Raw genomic sequence first — 19,833 nt, forward strand, 5'->3', positions numbered from 1 at the left:
GCCACACATCAGTGGGTAAAAAAGAAAAAAAAATTTATTGTGCAATCTGCATCTCTTGTCCCAAACCGCACACACACCCCGACACCATAAATAAAGGGACTGGACCGGCCGTGAGTGAGGACCCTCCCTTAAGGGGAAGGTTCCCTTGGGATCACAGCGATGGAAGATGCTGGTTCTTCAGAGAGGGGCTACAAGCCCTGGTTTCCATCAACACCTACAGTGCAGTGTAGACCTGGGCAGCAGACACACACACACACACCGGTGTCTGGGGTTGGGGTTGGCCATGCACAGCGTGATCACATTGCCACTGTGCGTGTTACACCTCAGCTTCCTTCCTTCAGTGGGACAGCATGGCTTTGGGTGGTGGAAGACATTTCTTCAGCCCAGCCACCTGCGTGGCCCAGAAGAAGCTGTGAGCAGGCCCACCCATGAGCTCCTGGGTTCCTCCAACCCAAATCGGGGCTTTGGAGCTTTCCTTCTCAAAACTACCTTTGTGGTGAGGGTGTACATAAAAGCTCTAAGAAAAAAGATCCATCTCACAGCTGCTTCCTTGCGTCGGCACAGGTGCCCCCAGGCCGGCTAACCCCTCCTGTAATGCATGGGGAAACACTCATACAGCAGTATCAGAGAACCATGTGGCTTCCTGCGTCCCAGTCTCGCAAAGAGACCACTGCCCCAGAAAATAAAGGGGAGCAGTGACACTGGCCCACATGGAGAGAGCTGCATGTCCAGACAGTTTGGTCTTGTCTGTGGTGGCTGGGATGAGACCAGGAAACAAACGGCAGCTGGAAGGGCTCAGCTCCTCGCCAGAGCCCAGTGGCCAGCAGCTGTGCAGTCCCAGGTATCCAGCCCTGCGCCCTGACAGAGCCCAGGTCTCCTGCATCTGGGGCTCCACTGCAAAGAGATGGCACTGGGCAGAATAACGCCACGAGGTCAGCACCTGGAGAAGGTCTTGGGCTCATCTGCTGTCCCGGCTCCCTGGCACCTTCCTGGCACGAGGCATTAGGACTGGGTGAGCCTGATGGTGCCCCAGGAAGGGGTATCTTGGCAAGCACACGGCATAAGCTGTGAAATCCTCCATTCCAAGGCATCCAGTGCAGACACAGGGAACAGTGTGTGGTGCTTGTGGGACACTCACTGGCCACTCACTCCAGCAGAGCTAATGGGGTTAGGGGCAGGCTGGCACTTCTACCCCCACACACCCCCTTTGGTCCCCAGCTCAGCAAGGCCCCTGGCTGCAGACAGGGTGGCAGTGGCACCGTGGCAGGACAGGAACTTGGCCCTGACCAGGGTGAATAGGCTCAGGATGGGGCTGCAGAAGCCATGGCAGGACAGGCTGCGCCCCTCCTGGGAATTTGGGGAGAAGCAGGTTGTCATGGCTCCCCAGAGCCCACACTGGGCAGCAATGACTCCTTCCACCCCGAGGCTTCCCCCTCTCCAAAATAATCACCCCAAAAAAGGCAAGTGGCAGCGAGAGACATGTTTGGGAGAGCCAGCCCCCACAGTGCCCCTGTCACAGCTGCCCACTGCTACTCAAAGGACAGTAGGTCAGGATGGGTCCCCTCTACCTCCCAGCCAGAGGTATGTGGCTCCAGCCGCCCTGTGCTCCCTGGTGGCTCATGCTCCAGCCCCGGTCTCCGGGAGGGCTTTTCTGTGGTGGGTGACATCTCGGTGGCCCTCTCACCCACTTGCCACTGGCTCTCCCAGCTGCCCTTATGGATGAGGTCAGGCACAGGTAAGGCACTGGTAGGCTGGTCCCCACTGGGCTCTAGGGGGGCTGTCATGCTGGGGACCCCAGGGCATTCTGGAGGAGATGGGTCCCCCATTCCCAGCTGCTCCTCTGTGAGGTCAGGGTGGGCTGTGGGTGGTTCGGGAGGCTCCTCTGTGCCGCTCCTCGTGCTGGTCCCCTCTGGCTGCGGAGCGATGAGCATGTCCTGGGGGGTCTTCAGGGCGCGCGGCGTCCGCTTCTTGGTGATGGGAGGCGGGGGTTCCAGCCGGGGAAAGGCATCCAGCCCCACAGCCCTGCAAGCACAGAGGGACAGTTGCATACAGCCCTGTGCTGGGTCCCTCCAGCCTGTCCCAAGGGCCCCGGGGTGCACACTGCGGGGACACTCACCCCTCCTCAGCAGCCAGCTGTCCTGTGCCCAGCACAGCACCTGCGCTGGCATTCACTTCCATGGCTCCCACGCCGGGCAGGCCGGCCGGCTCCTTGCGGCGCAGGAGGTCGTTCACCTTTGCACCCATGGCCTTGCCCAGGCTGCGGAGGTGCTGGCTGCCAGTGGGCCGGCTGGGCTGGGGCAGGGTCCCCACCGTGGCAGGGATGTGCTGTGCCTGTGGCGTGGGTGCCGTGCTGGCGCTGGCGTTCTCAAACATGCTCTGGTCCACTGGAGGGGGAAAGGGAACAGACAGGATGTAAGCCAGGCTGGAGGGGGGACCCCAGCACGGCCAGCCCACCAGCAGAGTGGGAACACAATCTTGGGAACTGGGAGGATGTTCCTACAGCCCCACAGAGGCTGTGGGCAGCCAGGCCATGCCAGGGCTGCAGTGCATGCATGGGGGACCAGCACAGGGCAAGACAGGGTAGCAGTGAGCCCAGGGCTCCACGTTGGCACTGCCAACACACCAAGAGCTTTTCTTACCTGACACCAAGCGACTTGGGAAGCAGGTTGTGGAAAGGGAGAGCGAGAGAGAGAGAGAGAGAGTGTGTGCAAGCGAGCATTTACCAGGGGAATGGCAAGGGAAGAGGCCTGTCCCTTCCACATTGCCAGGTGAGCTGTGCTGCCAAGCCCCTGCTCAGACCTGTCACGCTGCCTGAAGAGATGGGACTCACATGGGGGTCCCTTGTCAGCCACACCCTGGTAAAGCCACAGGCCCTTCTCTGGGGGCACCCATAGTCTGGGCTCTGCACTGCCCACCCCACCATGGCTCCCTCAGCCCAGCCCAGGCTGTGTCTGTGTAGTGGGTGGCAGCAGGTGCTTGCTGGGGAAAGGGCTCTGCAGTCACACCCCATCTCTGAGCTACACTGAGATGGGGTGTCTTCCCAGCAAGAGCCCTCCAAGCTGTGGGGGCTGCCTCCAGGAGTGCCAGCTCAAACCCCCTGTGGCTGCCTCCATGCCAGTGTGGGTCTGTGTGATGGCTCCAGCCAGTTCCTGGATGAGCCTGGTGCTGTTCTGGGGCCTCGCTGCCCATCAGCATCCTCTGCCCAACTCTACCTCTGCATCCCAGGGGCACATACTGAGACAGAGACAACCACTTCCACATCCCATGGGACAGAGAGAAAGGGTTCCCAGCACTGCTTCCAACCTCATGGTGGGCTGGACTCTTACAGGGACCCCCTTTCCTCTGTGTTCTGTGGTCCCACAGTCCTGCTCAACAGCAACCTGCAGCATCTACCAGCCCTGGGGTTCATCCTACAGCTACTTCATCTGCACCAAGAGAGCCACCCAGCAGTGCCCGGGCAGCCTCTCCTCCAGCCTGGACATCACCTCTCGGGAGTGTCAGCAGCCTGACAACCTCTTGAAGAGCTCTCTTCTGGCTCCTCCCAGCCCCTGAGAGGGACAGGCTGGCCAGCAGCAGAGCCAGCATCATTGTCCAGGACAAACTCACTGCTACCCAGTGCCAGCCTGTGCTCCAGCATGGCCACCAGTTGTGCTGCCACATCTTCCCCACACCGCGGTTGGTCAAGACCCAGATCCAGCACAGCTGCCAGGAGGGCTACAGCTGCAAGGGGTTCTACCGCAGGTCCAAAGCCCTGGGGGAGCAGGAGCTCAAGGCACGGGAGGCTGCAGCCCCCATGGTGTCCATGCAGCCCCAGCAGCCAGGCAGCTGCCACGGGAGGGCACTGCTCCATCACTCCTGCCAGCGGCAGAATGAACTGCTTCAGGAGCAGTCAGCCCTGCCTGTGCTCTCCTTTTGCCTACCCAACGCTTCTGTCATCCTTTAAGAGAGGCTCTTCCCTACTTTTCCTTCTCCAGCAGCCAAAAATTTCCCGGGCCCCTGGAAGTGCTGATTAGCATCTCTGCATCTCCGTGGGGAGCTCTGCAGGTGCCAGGAGCCCCCAGGCACCCTCAAGCTGTTGGGTCAACCCTGAGACAAACCTGTGCTGTGCAGTGGCTGAAGGGGAAGACTGAAACCCCTCTACTCACAGCAATATTCTGGGCACCTTGCTCTCATGGGCAGCCTGTGGCTGGCACCACAAGCAGGGGTCTCACAGGAGAGGAGACTTAGGTTGGAGGGGGTCTCTGCAAGGCCAGAGGATGCCACTGCTGGCACCCAGTGTGGAGAGGGAAGGAAGTACAGAGAGAGTCAGTGAGAAGAAAGAGACAACAGAAAGCCTTGAGAAATAGAAAGATTTATTTAGCAAAAGCCAGTTGACTAATGACAACACCCAAGGGTTAAGTGCACTTACATCGACAGATTGGCTTCCCAGATAGATTGAGTCAACAGTTAGTAATACGACAGTTGTAGGAAAAGAAAGGACAAAAAATATAGCTATAAAACCCCTGTCAAGGTCCATAACAAAAGTGAGAGGCTAGAGAGGAGTCTTGGAGGCAGCGCTGACTTAGGAGGGGTCATTTACATGTGTACACCCATGGTGCAGCATGATGCTGGCAGCACCCCCTCGGCCTGTGGGGCACCTGCCACTGTCCCCTGTGGGCAGAGTGGGGGGCAGGAGCCCGAGGCCACAGCTGGTCCTGACAGCCCAGTGCTCACGGGACATGGCCTGAGCTCTGTGTGTGCAGCAGGGATGGACCAGAGCGGTGGCTCAGGAGATGGCTCCCCCCACCTGCTTCCTGAGGCAGCCCAGCCTGGAAGAGACTGCTGGCCGGCTGTTGCTCCTCCCAGGCTCTCCCTGCATCTGCCCTGTGTGTACAGCTGAGCTCCTGCTGTCCCCTCTCCTGAACAATCTGTCTGCCCACATGGAAATCCCTGTCCAAGCCCAACCATCCCTACCCTGTAAGTGCCATGCTGGTGCGTGCTGTCATGCCCACTTCTTCTCCCTAGCTGGAGCAGCCTCCCACCCCTTGCTTTCACCTTCACCTGCTGCAAGCTGGCAGTGGGATGTCGGGTCCCCAGCAGAGGGGCTGGCACACAGCTGTGCCTACAGCTCTGTGGGACAGGGCATATGGAGGTAGTGGTGGCCAGAGGACAGGAGCACCCTTCTCCCCCTCTGCCTGCCCTGTGGCTGGTGCAGGAGCTCCCCTGGACATCAGGGCACTGCTGGGGACACTGAAACATGTCCTTCTTTCCTTCCCACTAGCTCCTCAAGCCCATCCAGTCCTGTCTTGTGGGGGAGGGTGCATAGCACAGCTCGTACTGACCCCAGGGTCTCATCCACACATCACTCCTCAGCAGCCCTCAGTCCCAAAGGGACCAGGGCAGAGAGAAGTGATGGACCTTCCTCAGCAGCCAGGCCAAGTCCTGGAGGAGAGCAAGAGCTGGCGTCAGCCAGGGGTTTAGCTGCAGGCAGATTGAGCAGAGACAGAGCTGACAAAGGTGAGAGCAGCAAGGAAGCAACAAAGCAAAGCAGAAGCAGGATAGGAGGGAGGACAGGGAAGAAGACAACTGTGCCAATTCCCCACCTCATCAAGTGCTTTCACATGAAGCAGGGCAGACATCAGGACTCTGGTTCATACCCCTTCAATCATGGCCTCCTAGAGGCTCAGCACCAGGCAGGTGATAAAAGTGTTTGCAGAAAAGAAACAAGCTCTGGATCCCTTGGAGGCCCCCACAGAAGGCTCTAAGCCATGAGCTTCTCGAGGGCTGGTGGGGGATCCCGAGATCTTGGATTCACTTTTCCAGAGGGTGCAAACCAGAGGTGTGATGAAGCACCCCTGCAGACACCAGCAGTTCACTCCCCATTGAGGGCTGAAAGTGTGCTCATCCCTGAAGATGCCAGCCTTGGTCTGGGGCAAAACAACTGCTTGGAAATTGGGAGGGTTTGTCTATAAAGCAAAGCAGGGAGTTTGCGGTGATGGGAAGTGCTTGAAAATGTGACTTCAGAGCACCAAAAAGGCTTTGAAACCTGGCAGCTGTGCCAAGGAGCCAAAGGATCAGATGCTGAGGGGGAGGATGCTCTACAGCTTTGTGCTGCCTGCTCCACACTGAGCTGTGCCTTCCTCTCTGCTCCACCACCTGGGAGAGAAGCAGGCTCTACCCACACGCCCTCCACCTGCCTCGGCAGGGATAAACCCTGTCCTGGAAGTGCCACATCACCCTGCCAGCAACTCCCTGCACACAGCCAGCCTGTGCAACCTCATCTCACCCCTTAAACTCCTTTCCAGGCTCATCCCCACTGTCCATTAATGCCTCACTTCTCACTCACAGACCCACTCTGACAGTGCACCGTCACCAACCCTCACCTAGCATGGCCCTGTACTTGTCCCCCACCCTGCCTACCATGCAGAGAGCCAGACCAGCTGCTCTGTCCTTGCTCACCACCCCGGCGCTGCCCCCTCTATCCCTTTTGTCCCTGCTCACTGCCCTAGACCTGCTCTCCCATCCTCCCAGTAAAACCCTTCCTCTGCTTTACTGCTTCTCCAGCCCCAGAAGGGGCTAATCCAGCAGGAAGTGCCTTGCCTCTGCCTGACCTTTGACACACAGTTTGAAGGGAGATAGGGGCCAGGGGGAGCACAAGGAGCTGTCAGCTCAGTGTCTGCTGCAAAGCAGGGATGCTCAGCACACAAGCCCACGCATGCTGGAGCACAGCACGCCTGGCACACGCCCTCAGCACCGCTCCATCCTCACCTCCACACACTCCCAACTGGGTGCTGGAATCCTCCTGCTCCCTCCTCTGCCCCCCCTCCCTCCGGGCTGTCCTGTCCCTGCCAGGGCCATGGGGCTGCGGCCAGGGTCCTTCCCAGCTCCAGCAGGTCCTGGCTGCTGTGCACCACCTCCTGCTGACCCCTACACCGCGATCTCGTCCTCCAGGCTGTCGCCCAGGTCCTGCCTGGGCTGGACGTGGAGCAGGCGCGGCGGTTCCTCCTGGGACCAGGAGTCGCGCTCCTCGCTCTCGTCCGTGTTGGACTCGTACTCGGAGGCGATGCCCGACTCGCGGAACTTGATGAGCTCCAGGCTGCCCAGTGCTGGCTCTGGGGCAGGCGGCCCCGAGTCCGGCAGAAAGCGGTAGCACTCCAGCTTCACCAGACAGTCGTTCCTACCTATGGGGCTGCCCATGGTGCTGGGGAAAGCCGAGCTGGGGCCCCAGCGGCGGCGGGTGGGTGTCCTCGGGCTGCGGGGTGGTCGGGTCGCAGAGGACAGGAAGGACGTTGGAGCGGAAGGTGATCTCCAGCAGACTGTCCTGGGAGCCTGCTGCAAGAGAAGGGCACGGCTAAGAGGCCCAGCTTGCCTGGGCATCCCCTGGCCACCACGGCTGGCTGCACACTGGCCGGAGGAGGACAGTCTGGGGTCACTGTTTTGAGGGGCTTATTCGGTGTCACTAATGCCAGGAGCTGCTGCTGGCCAACAAAGGGCCAGTTCTGCAGGACAAAAAGTTAACTGTCTTCCAGCCCAGCTCCTGCATGGAGCTGATGGCCACATCTGCTGGAGAGGAAGGTCAAGTAGGGGCTCTTGGGCAGGTATGGAGCTGGCCTGGAGCATGCAGCCACTGGGGAAAGCAGACGTATAGCTGATGGAGGTAGGCGACTACCTGTCCATACAGCCCTCCCCAAGCCCCTTCCCATGCTGCATGCAAGCACCCTGCTGCACACACACAAGCCAGGCCAGAAGGGCACAAATATCCCTCTGAACAAAATGACTGGAAATGCATGAAAAATCCCAAGAAAAACACCCACATGCACGTCCCCCACAGCCCTGGCTAGCTGCGAGGGGAGAGGAAGGGGCGGCAGCGCTTACTGGTCGTGTTCCCCGCCAGCTTCAGCTCCAGCTCCTGCACCTGTTTGACCAGGAGTGAGATGTGCTGCAGCAAGTCCTTGTTCTGGAGCAGGAGCTGGTGCACACGAGCCTGGGCCTCCAGCCGTGCCGCTGCTTCTGCTGCCAGCTGGTCCTTCAGCAGGTGGACCTGGGACAGAAGACAGCAGGTGAGCACAGGGAGATGCCGCTCAAGGGTGGAGGGCTTTGACTCTGGCCATCCCTACTCATCTCCCAGGGCTCACCAGCGTCCTACCCCATGAAGTGATGAAGCAGCCATTCCCTGTGGGTACTGCAGATGTGATGGGGAGAATGTGGGCCGTGTCACACCAGGGCTCAGCACATTGTCCCCTGGTCTCCCTGATGGAAAAGCTCGAGGCCAAGGCGCGCAGCACTGACCGAACTGACAGTTGTGCACATGAGCTGCGGATGTGCGTGGGAAGGGCAGCCCAGGAGGAAGCCAGATGGATGCAGCAGAGGAGACACGCTCGACCGACTGGATGGTGCTGCAGGTGCACGAGGGCGCAGCCGTGCAGCAGAGCTGGCCTTGGAAAAGCTGTCTTTTTGGGCAGGTTTCCCAGAAACAGGGCCCAGCCAGCAGCCCCTGTCGCAAGGAGGGGCTGGAGTACCACAGATGGCAGAGTGCTGCTGAGGGGTGGTGGCTCTGGGGGTGCAAGCTGGCTGCTCAGCCTGGCTCTGGGAAGCAATGCCTGCAGGGAGCCCACAGGCAAGACCACCATTGATTTCAGCACAACTACCTTCCTATATGCAAACATCTATGTCCCCAGCACCGTGCCCCTGAGGGCAGACAGCCAGGAGCTCCTGCCCAGGGCAGCTCTCTGATCCGCACTCAAGCAAGGAGAACCTTGGAAATGTACACTGCACAAGGGGATAGCAGTGACCTGGGGGCCACATTGGCTCAGCACCCCTTCCTGGCACCCACCCATGGCTCCTATAACTGCTCCTCTCTCCAGCAAGGACTGGAACCAGGAAAGCACAGATTTACAACTAAACAAAAAAAACCCAAAACAAAAATAACCCGAAAACAAAAATATCCCCACCAAACACAAAAGGCTATTTTACCTTGGACTAGAAGCTGACTTCGAGGAAGAAGAGGAAGCTCTCTGTACCTGACAAACTGTGAGCTGCTGCTGCAGCTGCAGGGAGCCCAAAGCTGCCCAGCTGGGGGCCACCTGCCCCCACAGATGGGTACCAGGAGGCAGTGCCAGGTTTTGGCAGGCAGGTGCTGCCCAAACGTGGCCAGCAAAGTGGCCCTGGGCAGAGATGAGCTGAAGCACAGCAAGCCTGGGAGTGACAGGAGGCCAGGCAAGGACTGGAATTTACAGCTTTCTGTGAAGCCAGACCAAGAGCAAGGGGTGCAATACTTTACACTCTGAGCAGGCACCATGGAGCCTTTTGGATTGTGAGCAACACTATACTTGGACAGACATAAAAGATTCCCCGAGGATGCAGGTCCTTCTTCCAGAGGGGAAAGCAACTTGGCAACCTGTGACCCCAAAAGGCACATGGGCTCTGGAGGCAGCAGCTTAGCCGGAACTGATCAACAAATACTGATTTACTGATGCGAGCGGAGCAAAGCCCCGGGGCAGCACAGAAAGGCTGCTGGAGCTCATCACACAGGCCAGGAAGAAAGTTGATGAATTGCAGAGAGTTCTGTGAGGGGTCAGGGAACAAGTAAAGCTCAGGTAATGAGTTGGATAAAGCAGCCAGGGCTGCTTAAATGAGAAATAGCTGCATGGAGAGTGAGCTGCCAGCTGCACAGCCCAGGCACACCAGTCACTGGGGCAGGCCACTGGCGAGCACACAGCAGCCAAAGGCCCAAGACACCTGGTGGGAAGAAGACCTAAGCACCTCATGGAGCCCCCTCCCCATGGAGCTGCCTGCCTTCATCGCTGCCCCCAGGCAGGATACTCCAGCAGCACCAAGGGGCTCAGTAGTGTGCCCCAGCCCTGCCACTGCCCCTGGGAAAGAATAGAGGGGAGAACCTGCGCCACGGCCACTTGTGTCTGCTGCTGCTGCTGCTGCAGGAGCTGCTGGAGAAGCTGCATCTGGTGGTGGGCAGAGAGGGGTGTTCCCAGGTCGGGCAGCTGGGCAGATGAGGGCAGCAGCATCTTGGGTGACGCTGTCAGGATATCTTCAGGGTGGAGGCAGCTCTGCAAAACACCAATGTCAAAAGTGTGATCCCCTGGCACTCACCTCAGAGAGCCACTGGGCACACACGAGCTTTTGCACAGAGCAGCCCCCCAAAATACCCAGAAAAGAAGCAGCTGCATCAAAAGCTAAAGCACACTTTGCTAACGGTGCTGACAACCTTTGCAAAAAGTACCTTTTCAGTTTCAACAACAACCCAAATAGTCTTGTAGAAAATTCCTGAAAAGGCTGACGCTTCCCATTGGAATTTCCACTGTATCAAGAAGTCTTTTATTTTTGTGTTTTTAGTGGAAAAAAATCCCTATCAGCTCTGCCCCAAACGCTTTCCGTGTGGCTGCACATAGCTGAGCCTCGGCACAGCGCTCTCCAGGAGTGCCCTGGGCCCCGAGCCAAAGGGCAGCCCTGCAGCGGCAGATGGCTTTGATCTGGGAGCTGGGGAATGCTGCACAATCCCTCCCGACCCCCCAGCCCTCGGGATGCACACCAGAGTCACGGGGCTGGGGCCGTGCCACCCCCTGAGAGCAGAGGGCAGGGACCCTGGGCTCGGTGTGGCCACCCACCTCCTTGCCCACGGCATCGAGGTCAGTCACGCCGCGGCTGAAGTCCAGGATGTCAGCTCCGGGCAGTGGCAGCTCCACGGCATCAATGTCGGTCTCCTCAGCCGAAGCGGCCGCTCTCTCCACACCGGAGAGGCGACAGGCTGTGGGAGCAGGGTCAGGGCAGGGCACGGCCTGCCTGCACCTGCAGCTCACTACTGTTCACCCACGGCTGTGAACAGTGCCACCGTCAGTCCCCACCACCCGCATGCCACCCACCCTCCAGCCCAGGGGAAAGCAGGTACAGAGAAACACGGCTGTGTCTTCCTGCTGCTGCTCAGGAGGAGGCTTGCAGCCAAAAACACACCCAGCCCCAGAACACCAAACCTGGGGAACGGCAGCCAAAAGCCCTGATGCGGGACAAACAGGCCATCAAGAACAGAAAACACAGATAAAGCTGAAGAAAGGTAAACAAGAGATTACGGGAAAGAAAAACAAAAAACAGATGCTCTGGGATCCCCAGGGAGCTGCATATCGTGGCTGGGACATTGTGCAGAGGAAAACCAAACAATGACCGGTCCAGGGCAGCCCAGTGATTAGGTCATCACGGCAGCACTGGTCACAGAGGCAAGCAGGAAACCGCAGCTCAGCCCAGGTTGCTCCTGTTGGGATGGGGGGGATCCAGCCCACAGCATGGCATGGCATGGCAGGGCAGGGCAGGCAGTCCACACACAGACAGGCAGCAGGACCTGCCAGTGTCCCACCTGGCAAGGGAAGGCTTTGACTAACCTCTCGTAAAACATCTGCCTCCCCTCCAGCACAGGCACCGGCACCAAGGAGCGGGGCTGCTCCCCGGGACCCTGCAGAGCTCAGGGTGATGGGGCTGGACCAGCAGCCCCCTAGCCAGGCATCCCTGCACCCTCTACCCACAGGGCTGTGAAGAAGCGGGGTCTGCAGCCTGCCTGCAGCCCTGACAGCTTGATGGGAGACCACGAACATGGCTATGTCCATTCAGGGAACTGCAGAGAGCTGGCCCCAGACCCAGGCGTGCCTCAGGACAAGAGCAAGATCTGGGCTTGGGGCCTCTTGTGCCGAAGTAGCGAGGGAATGTTTGCAGTGTGTGCAGCCAAGCACAGAGCAGAGTCCCAGGCACTGCTAATGGGCTCCCAGCAAGGGGGATGTCTGAGAGGATCATGGCTAACACCTAGAGAAGGTTCCTTGCTGGGCAAGACTGCAGCTTGAGCCTGAAGCACAGCAAGCCAGATTGCTGTGCAAATCCATTGCCCAGAGGTGCCAGCCAGCAAGGAGCAGTACGGGAAGACAGTGCCTCAGCAAACCCCATCTGCCAGGCTCCGGGAGCCCCATGCCACCCCACAGCTCCGCCTTTGCGGAATACCTGGGACGTCCAGGTCATCTCCGTTCCTCTCGCTGTCTCCGTCCTCCTGCCCGTCCGCGTTCTGCTGGGTGTGCTGCAGGCTCAGCTTGTGGCACACCTCGAACGCCTGACCCACAGTCCGCACGATGCGCATGGCTTGGCTCTGCGGCAGGCAAGGACAGGAGAGGAGAGGGGGAATGTAACCTCAGCTGGGCTGCCTCTGCACGGTGACCCCCCAGCCTGGCACAGGGGTCTCTGTGCTGCCACAGGGTCTCAGATCACCAGGGTGCCCCGGCTGCCAGCTCCAGTGCATTGCCATGGAGTCCTGCCCCAGCTGCTCCACCGAGAGCACACCAGGATGAGATCTGCATCCCGACATCTTTACCTTCTTCTTGGACTTGAAGACGTTGCACCTGAAGACATTGCTAGACCCATCCCTGGCAATGTAGCTGAAGATCTTTAGGTCCTGGGAGTCATGAGATACATAGAATATCCTGCAAGGACAGAATGGAAGGGACGATATAAGCATACACATTACCCACATGCCCAGGAGACGGCCAAGGCCACAACCAATGCTTCCCGTGGCACGGGGTGCTGGCACATGCCCAACCTCTGCAGCACATCCCTGCTAAAGCCCATCAGAAATTTTTTTGGCAGTGGTTTTACCTCAGTTGGGAAAATCTGCCTGCTGATTCAGCAGCAGCAAACATTTTGCAAAGGCAGCATTGGATTTCTCTGCTCAGCCCCCAGGGACAGAGTCAGTGGCCCAGGAGCCCGCTGGGGATGGAGAAAAGCAAACCTCACCCCCGGCCTGCTCACAGAGCTGGCCGCCTTGCCCAGTGCCTGCCACCCCCTCCCCAGCACAGCTGAGGGCCTCTCTCACTCCAATTTGGCCTCCCTGGGACAGACACCCCCTGCTATTGGCTTTTGGGAACAAGATGGAGGAGGAGAGCCAAGGACTTTGGAAAGCACCATGAGCTGCCCTCCACAGGATGGTGGCAGCTCTCCAGTCCCCAGCACAGTGCTGGTGTGGTGTGGGTAAGTGGCATGGCAGAGCCACACAAGTCTCTGTCCCCTCACCCAGCAGCCTCACCTGTAGATGGGATCATGCATGACGAGCATTTTGTTCTCATCCCAGGCCCATTCTTTTTTCTGCAATGAAAGAAGCTGAAAATGAGTACGTCAGATGCTGTCCTTGAGAACAAGGACAGGGCAGAGACAGTCCAGGGACCGACTTGGGAAGCTCTTGTCACAGCTCTGCTGCTGCTCCCCTGAAACCCTTTGCAAAGGGTCAAGTCCTGTCGGGGACCAGTCACATCCCACATCACCTCCCACAGGACTCCCTGGGCCCCTTCTACACTGCTCCAGGACTGGCTCAGCCACCCTGCAGGAACATGACTCACATGAGGTTGACCCCAGCCCATCGCTCCCTCTCCCAGCCCACCAGATTTTCCCAGAAATTCAAGGATGCTGCAGGTCCCTGCACCAGGAGGGGAGGGGTTCTGCTGCTGAGGCACTGCTGCTCCAGTGGCCAGTGCTGCCTACCTTCTTCTTCTTCTTCAGAATGACCTTCACGCCATCCACTGACACAATGAGATTCACTTTCTTCTTCTTGATATTCTTGGCTTTGAACTCATACTGCAGGAGATGGAAGAAAACACCTGAATTAGCCTTCCTGTGCCAGCACAGCCCCAGGGAGGGCTGAAGAGGCTCCAATAGGAAGTGGCAAGAGGGACAGGGACAGGTTTTCCTGATCCCACATGCCCACATCAACCTAGCATCCATGCTAGGACAGGACAAGGGGTCTTTCTGCCCTGCAGTGTCCCCGAGCCCAGCATCTGGAGGAGCACACATCGAAGCAATCCAGCCCCTGGATGTGGATAGCACTTTGCCCAGTTCAGAGTGCTGCTGGGAATGGTAGCTTGTGTTTCAAATGCATTTGTTCTGCCCCTCTGAAGGGCTGTGCCTCCCCACAGAGGGACCACCACCCCCCCAGCCCCCAGGGATCTGCAGCCTGCCTGCATTTGCCCCGCTGGCTTGTGGCCATTGCTGAGCTCTGAAAAGTGAAATGGCGTTTTGAGTTGGGTATTTTTGGGCTCAGTATAAAACTGAAGATGATTGCTGAGGACTCTGTGAACCTCTCCAGGGGAGATGGGATAATGCAATTACCCACTTCAATTAGAAATCACTGGACAGGAAAAAATCCCAACAGGAATTTCCAAAGATCAGTGACTAAACACAAAGCTCTGGTCTGGCCTGGGGAGAGAATGAGATTCCCCCCAAATCCACCCACTTTGGCATTTAGAATCTTACAAGCGGGGAGAAAGCTGGCAGAGGAATAGCTAAATAAGCCATTTGGGCTGATCCTGCTGTGGGACTTTCGAGGAGTCCCATAACTGGTTTGCCACAGGTGCAGCCACATCAGGCACCCGATGTGCTGGTCCCACTTGCAAGGAGCTGTGCACAGCCATGGGGACAGACCCTCTGTGCCCAGAAAAAGCCCTGCATCCTGCACCTCGCCTGCCTGAAGAAGAGGGATTTGATTTATCCTCTCATTATTTCAGCAGTGTCTCTGCAGAGGGAGCAGTGCCCTGCCTCCGGCCTGCGCCAGCTCCACTGTGACATTTCCAGCACCGCGTGATCTATTAACTCTGGCAGCCAGAGCCAGCAGGCAGGAAAAGCTGCTGGCCCTGACCTGTGATCAAATGATAAAAGACCTGAAAGCACAATTCCTCAAAGCCATTTTAAAGTCGCCGAAGGGGATGGGAGATTCAGAAGGCTTGGAAAAGAGTGCGGGGAACACAGCTCTGCCCTCCCCCGAGCACAGAGCAGGCAAGCCCATCCACACTGGGGCTGAAGCCATGGTGATGGGGTGCAGAAAGCAGAGCTCAGGCTCCCACCATGGCTTTGGTCAGCCTCAAAGCCCCCAGCACATCCCCAACATGCTGCTTGCATGGCTTATTCCTCATGGAGAAGGGTCTCACCAGAGTCCTTCACGACAGAACCCACCAGTGTGGGTTTCCAAGGCCCAAACCCATCGTTATCAGCAGAGATGAAACTGCATTCAAGAGCCCATTCTTTGTGTCTTGTCAGGACACTAGACCGGTGCCTGGTACCTAACACTGAAGAAATGTCTTGATTTGGCCCTAAAAAGGTGAGCCTGACTACACCTTGGAGTAATTAACCCAGTCCTTTCTGAGGCTCTGCATGTGATTTTCCAGGAGCTGCAGGCTGAGCTCCATGCTCTCTGCAGCATCCAGGGTGACTGCGTGGCACCTTGGGTGCTGCTGCCTGATTTATTGGTCCTAACGATCACTGATTATACACATCCAGTTGCATTTCCGAGCTCCTGGTGCTGTGGGGTTTCTATTCCAGGCTACCCCAAGTGCTAACTAATGTGGTCTTGGAAGAGTGAAAAATATCTCACGGTGAGACAGACTATTTTTAGCCTGGTTTTTTGGGAGAGTAACAGCCCCAGGACAGCAATGCAGACAGGCCAGGAGGTTTCAGCAAAGATGCTACCCAGCCCTGGCACATTTCAGGGACAGAATCACACAGAGCTCCTCGGGGAGGCTTCCACAATCCCTGGCTGCAGGCAAAGGATTCTGCCCAGGCTCGCCCTGAGCCTGGCAGGGGGGAATGCTGTGGGAAGAGTTGCTGTGCCTCTGCCACGCTGAAGCCAAAGCCCCCTGGTGCTGATGGGTCATGGCAAAACTCCAGCAAAAACCAACGGAAGCAAAGAAGTCAAATTCTCGGAAGGACCGAGCAGACAGATTTGTTAAGCCCTTCCATAAATCCAGGCCTTTATCCTGACACCGACTGGAGAGCCAAGCTCCTTTGCAAGCCTGAGCCATGTGCTCAGAGAGCTGTTGCCCATCCCACCCCACCCAGAGCTCATTAGAGCAATCAGTCCAACGAGCCCAGCGGCTCTCCGGGACACGCTTCCCATGCTCCGAAGCGCAGCTCCAGCCAATAAAACACTAATGAACTGGCGCCCACTGGGGCTCTAATGAAACACTAACCGTCATTTAATAACAAATTAGCAAGGAAGAGGATTCAATAAGACAGCAATTCAGCCGCGCTGCCTCTCACATCCCGGGGCCGTGCAGGGAAAGCATCCCGGGTCCCACAGGCTAGGAGATGCCACTGCTGATTTTGAGGGGCTGCCTAATTTGGTCTAAGGGAGTGTCAGCTTTGTGCAGTTCCTCTAAGTGAGATCTGAGCCACAGAGACTGTAAGGGATGAAACCAAAACCCTTTACTTAATGGGGCCATGGAAGAACATCTCTGTACAACTGATCAGGACCTCCCTGGCTTGGAGTTATTCTTGATGACAATTCTGCCCAGGCACAGAGATCTGCTGTGTCTGCCCATGTTCGTCAACATTCCTCCTTCTGCTGCAAAACAAAGAGAGAAAGCTTAAGAGGGTTGCAAAGCATTAGGATTTTAGCTTTTCCTGCTGCTGGGAAGAGAGCAGAGGTGATGATGGCAGGGTTGGAAATGCTACCGCAGGGGCGCTGAGATGGTCTGCACAGCCACAGCCGCAGCTGCTGTATCCACAACAAGTGGCTGACCCACAGGAAAAGAAAACCCACGTTTCCAGAGACACTGGGCCACTGCCACCCAATCCTTGCTGGGAATATATCCTGCATTTTCCAAAGATGTGCAATAGGAGTGTCTCTGTATGCTGGGTGACAGCAATTTACTCCACACTCGCTGGGCACTGCATTGTCATTTGGTGACTGCTTCAGGAGAAAAAACACATTTCACACATGATAAGCTCAGCTACCCATGGCTCCAGTGGGAGAGCTGAATCCTAGCCTACAGCTTAATAAAGAACTGATACAGAAATAATTATCCAGCTTGAAATCAAGAAAGGAAAGAGGATTTGCACAGCATTCCCATGATCCCCTTTGGTTTCACATCATGTAGCATTTCACTGTACTACTTATAACCAATTAAAAGCCGTAACAGAAGCGCTTTCTTAGCCTTCTACCCATTTTGCTCATCTTGGGCACGTTTCTGGATCTTTAAATATCTGTAATAATACTGCAGGCTTGGGTTAATTATATTAATTCTTGTTTATAGCAATGTGAAAATGCCAGAAGAAAGAGAAGAATTAATTTCAGAGAAATACACAGAGAAAGGACACAGCAAAATTATCCATTCCTGGACTTGCACAGCTCCACAGTTGGTCTCCAACTGAAGCTATAAGAGCTGCATTAAAATTTTTGACCAAAGACTGAAAATGGACATCTGAGATACATCAGTTGAAAAGCCCCACGACTATTCAAGAAGAAAGGCAAAGGTGGTCTCAGTAACGCAAAAGAAATATAAGATCACTCATAAAATCCAACCAGCTAAGTGAATAGACTGTCCTTTAATTTTACCCTGCCCACAAAAAAACATACTTATCTTTTCAAATGGAAAAGAAACATCCACTCCATCAGAGCACAGGAGCCTTACTGTCGACCTCAGGTTAGTGGGAGTCTATTTTCAACATCTGTCTTTTGTGCAGAGTTCAGTATTTAAAGAACTTTGGAAGGAAAAGAAGCCAGCTGGTGTATGCATCATTGCGCAACGCATTCCTACTGGCAGAGTATTAAAATTGCCCTTTCTGGAGAACGGAGTAACATATGTTGCTTAATAGAGAGCGCATGTAACCTTGTCAGCTTGGAGTAAAATTATGTATGAATCCAAGAGAGATGGGTAAGTGTGAAAAGCAGGGAAAACTCAGCATCCCTAGAAAGATGCTATCCATCTCTGTCGGCATGTTTCCGCACAGCAGAAGTGTGAGGAAACTTGTAACCACGCGCTGCACACAAGGTCAGGCAGATCAGACACTGAGGAGAGATGATGTCTTTCTAGATCCATCATCCCCCCCACATTCACAAGCATCTGAAAAATGTTAACCTGAATAAAAATGCCCTCATTTCATTCCAGCCCATCTAAACTGCCTCAGGTACAGATTTAAGTCTGCCCACTAGCACTGTCCATAAGTAAGGGAAAGTACCAGGAATGCTTTATGGTCACATTGTGCCAGCAGAATACAAATAAAGAGAATATTTTTTAAAGGAAGTTGCTCTAAATGCATCGAGCTGCCCCTGTCCCCTTCCACCCTCTATCCCCCTCCTCAAAAAAAAAAAAAAAATTTAAAAAGGGAAAAAAGGTTACAAGCTTGTACCTTGTATTGGGGAAAGAGCAGTGCTCTGAGAATTCAATTAACAAGAAAAAAGCAATTCCTACAGAACTCACTGCTGCTCTGCTAGCTTGGGAGGCAGGAGATGAAAATCTGCAGTAAGAAAAAGCGTAGAAGAGGATGTAGTTTTTGCCAGCAAGCTGTATTTCTACGTGTTTATCCAGAAAGGACATGAAACTGTGAGCAAAGCTGGGTGCCCCAGAGCCACCTGTGTTGAATGCAGAGGGGTGGCTGGGCAGGACCCTGCTGGGAGCACCCTCAGCTCTGAGCTGCTCTGCCCGTGGCGATGTCCCCGCAGCTCCCACGGCAGCTCCTCCTCGCAGCTGGCTGCCACAGCAGCTCATAAAATACCTCCAGAGTTAGACTTTAACCCCAGGTCAGCCCGGGCTAATGACAGACGTGCCAGACCAGCGCCAGCTTTCCCAGCACTTGGGGGGAGAAGCACTGCAGTGCTCTTGATGAAGAATTAACTTATTACAAAATGACAGCCGGGATTGAGTTCAATCGGCACAGGCTCCACGGCGCCAGAATTAACAACTGGGGGGAAGCACATACCTCACAATTCCTACTGCTGAAAACATGGGGAATGGCAGCAAACCCCAGAAATGTCCAGGAGCTTCCCAGGAGGGAAGGCTGAGAAACCTTGCTGGGATCCTAATAGCTGTAATTGGGAGGAATAGCAAACACAGGGCACGAGGATTTTGCTTTACTGAACCACACAAAGAAATGGCACCAACCCCAGTGCCCTGGAATGACTCAGAAGCCACCTGCGGGCTGTGGGGGAACAGGAACCTGTGAGGGAAAGGCCCTTTTTTCCCTGCCAGGTGTGCCAAGCCACCCTGGGGATGGGCATGGAGAGCAGGAGGAGCAGGAAGGCAGCACTGGCTTCCTGCTAGCCCTTTGTGGGGTAACCAACACTGAGAGCTCAGTGCCGGGGTTCTGCCAAAGCACCAGGAGCAGACTGCAGCCAGAACACCCCATGCCTTCTTTTTTCTTCCTGGTTAATTGGAGGAAAAGTGTACCTTTGAGCCTGAAAGGAAAGAGCACTGGAGAGAAGGGAATGATTTAAAATACAGCTTTGGCCCAGTAGCAAACAGATAGAACCTGGCCAGAAGCAGCCTTGCAGTTCAGAAGAGTCTGCAACCATCCAAGCCATGATATTGTGTGGTGTCCAGCAGATAGCTGGGCAGGGAGCAGAGGCAGCACTGCCTCTCCCCACAGTCAGAAGGGTAGGGCAGCAGAGAGCCAGGCTCCTGCCAGCAGGGTCCCCAGCTACGGAGCAGCCATCACTCCCTTCTGCTGAAGGCTGCTGCCCCCAAAACAGAAAGGCACCTGCCAGCCTACCCTGCTCCATGTCTCCTCTGGCCCTACTGGGGCAGCAGCAGCAGATGTTAGGGGATGAAGTGGCTGGAAAGCAGGGCACCTCCCAGGAGGGCAGACAGCTTCATCTGAAAGGCATTTCTGAACAAGGCTTCAGAGTATCTGACAGTCCACTGCTCTGGGCTGCACTTTATGCCCTCAGGGGAATCAGGCTTGCTGGAGGGGAGCACACTGAAATACCTGCTTAGCCTACTAATGTGATCAGCAATAAATGGACTAAAACCTATTTTTAAAAGGCTGCTTTAAGCCACCCTACCGAAGTGCTGTGCTGCTGCCTGTGGCTGAGGACTCCCCATACCCTTC

At 56.1% G+C, this 19,833-nt stretch overlaps 3 protein-coding genes across 3 annotated transcripts in view; 1 reads left to right on the top strand and 2 right to left on the bottom strand.

Annotated features, from left to right (window-relative positions):
- Positions 1 to 12: 12 nt before the first annotated feature.
- On the bottom strand, positions 13 to 3,308 carry C8H1orf226 (chromosome 8 C1orf226 homolog). Its single transcript, XM_039556123.1, is given in 4 exon segments — positions 13 to 2,022; positions 2,117 to 2,385; positions 2,388 to 2,979; positions 3,304 to 3,308. Coding segments are annotated over 4 exon segments (1,359 nt in total). The 3' UTR covers positions 13 to 1,529.
- Positions 3,307 to 3,943, top strand: SPATA46 (spermatogenesis associated 46). Its single transcript, XM_039556124.1, is given in 2 exon segments — positions 3,307 to 3,545; positions 3,547 to 3,943. Coding segments are annotated over 2 exon segments (636 nt in total).
- A 389-nt stretch (positions 3,944 to 4,332) lies between these two features.
- Positions 4,333 to 19,833, bottom strand: part of LOC104695597 (nitric oxide synthase 1 adaptor protein) — a 38,494-nt gene continuing 22,993 nt past the window's right edge. The window contains 9 exon segments of the mRNA XM_039556032.1: positions 4,333 to 7,189; positions 7,191 to 7,311; positions 7,855 to 8,020; positions 9,876 to 10,043; positions 10,602 to 10,741; positions 11,974 to 12,115; positions 12,338 to 12,446; positions 13,046 to 13,104; positions 13,498 to 13,590. Of these exon segments, the coding sequence (XP_039411966.1) occupies positions 6,907 to 7,189; positions 7,191 to 7,311; positions 7,855 to 8,020; positions 9,876 to 10,043; positions 10,602 to 10,741; positions 11,974 to 12,115; positions 12,338 to 12,446; positions 13,046 to 13,104; positions 13,498 to 13,590 (1,281 nt within the window). The 3' untranslated portion in view covers positions 4,333 to 6,906.

This window comes from Corvus cornix, chromosome 8 (assembly GCF_000738735.6).
Source record: "Corvus cornix cornix isolate S_Up_H32 chromosome 8, ASM73873v5, whole genome shotgun sequence".
Classification (NCBI taxonomy): domain Eukaryota; kingdom Metazoa; phylum Chordata; class Aves; order Passeriformes; family Corvidae; genus Corvus; species Corvus cornix.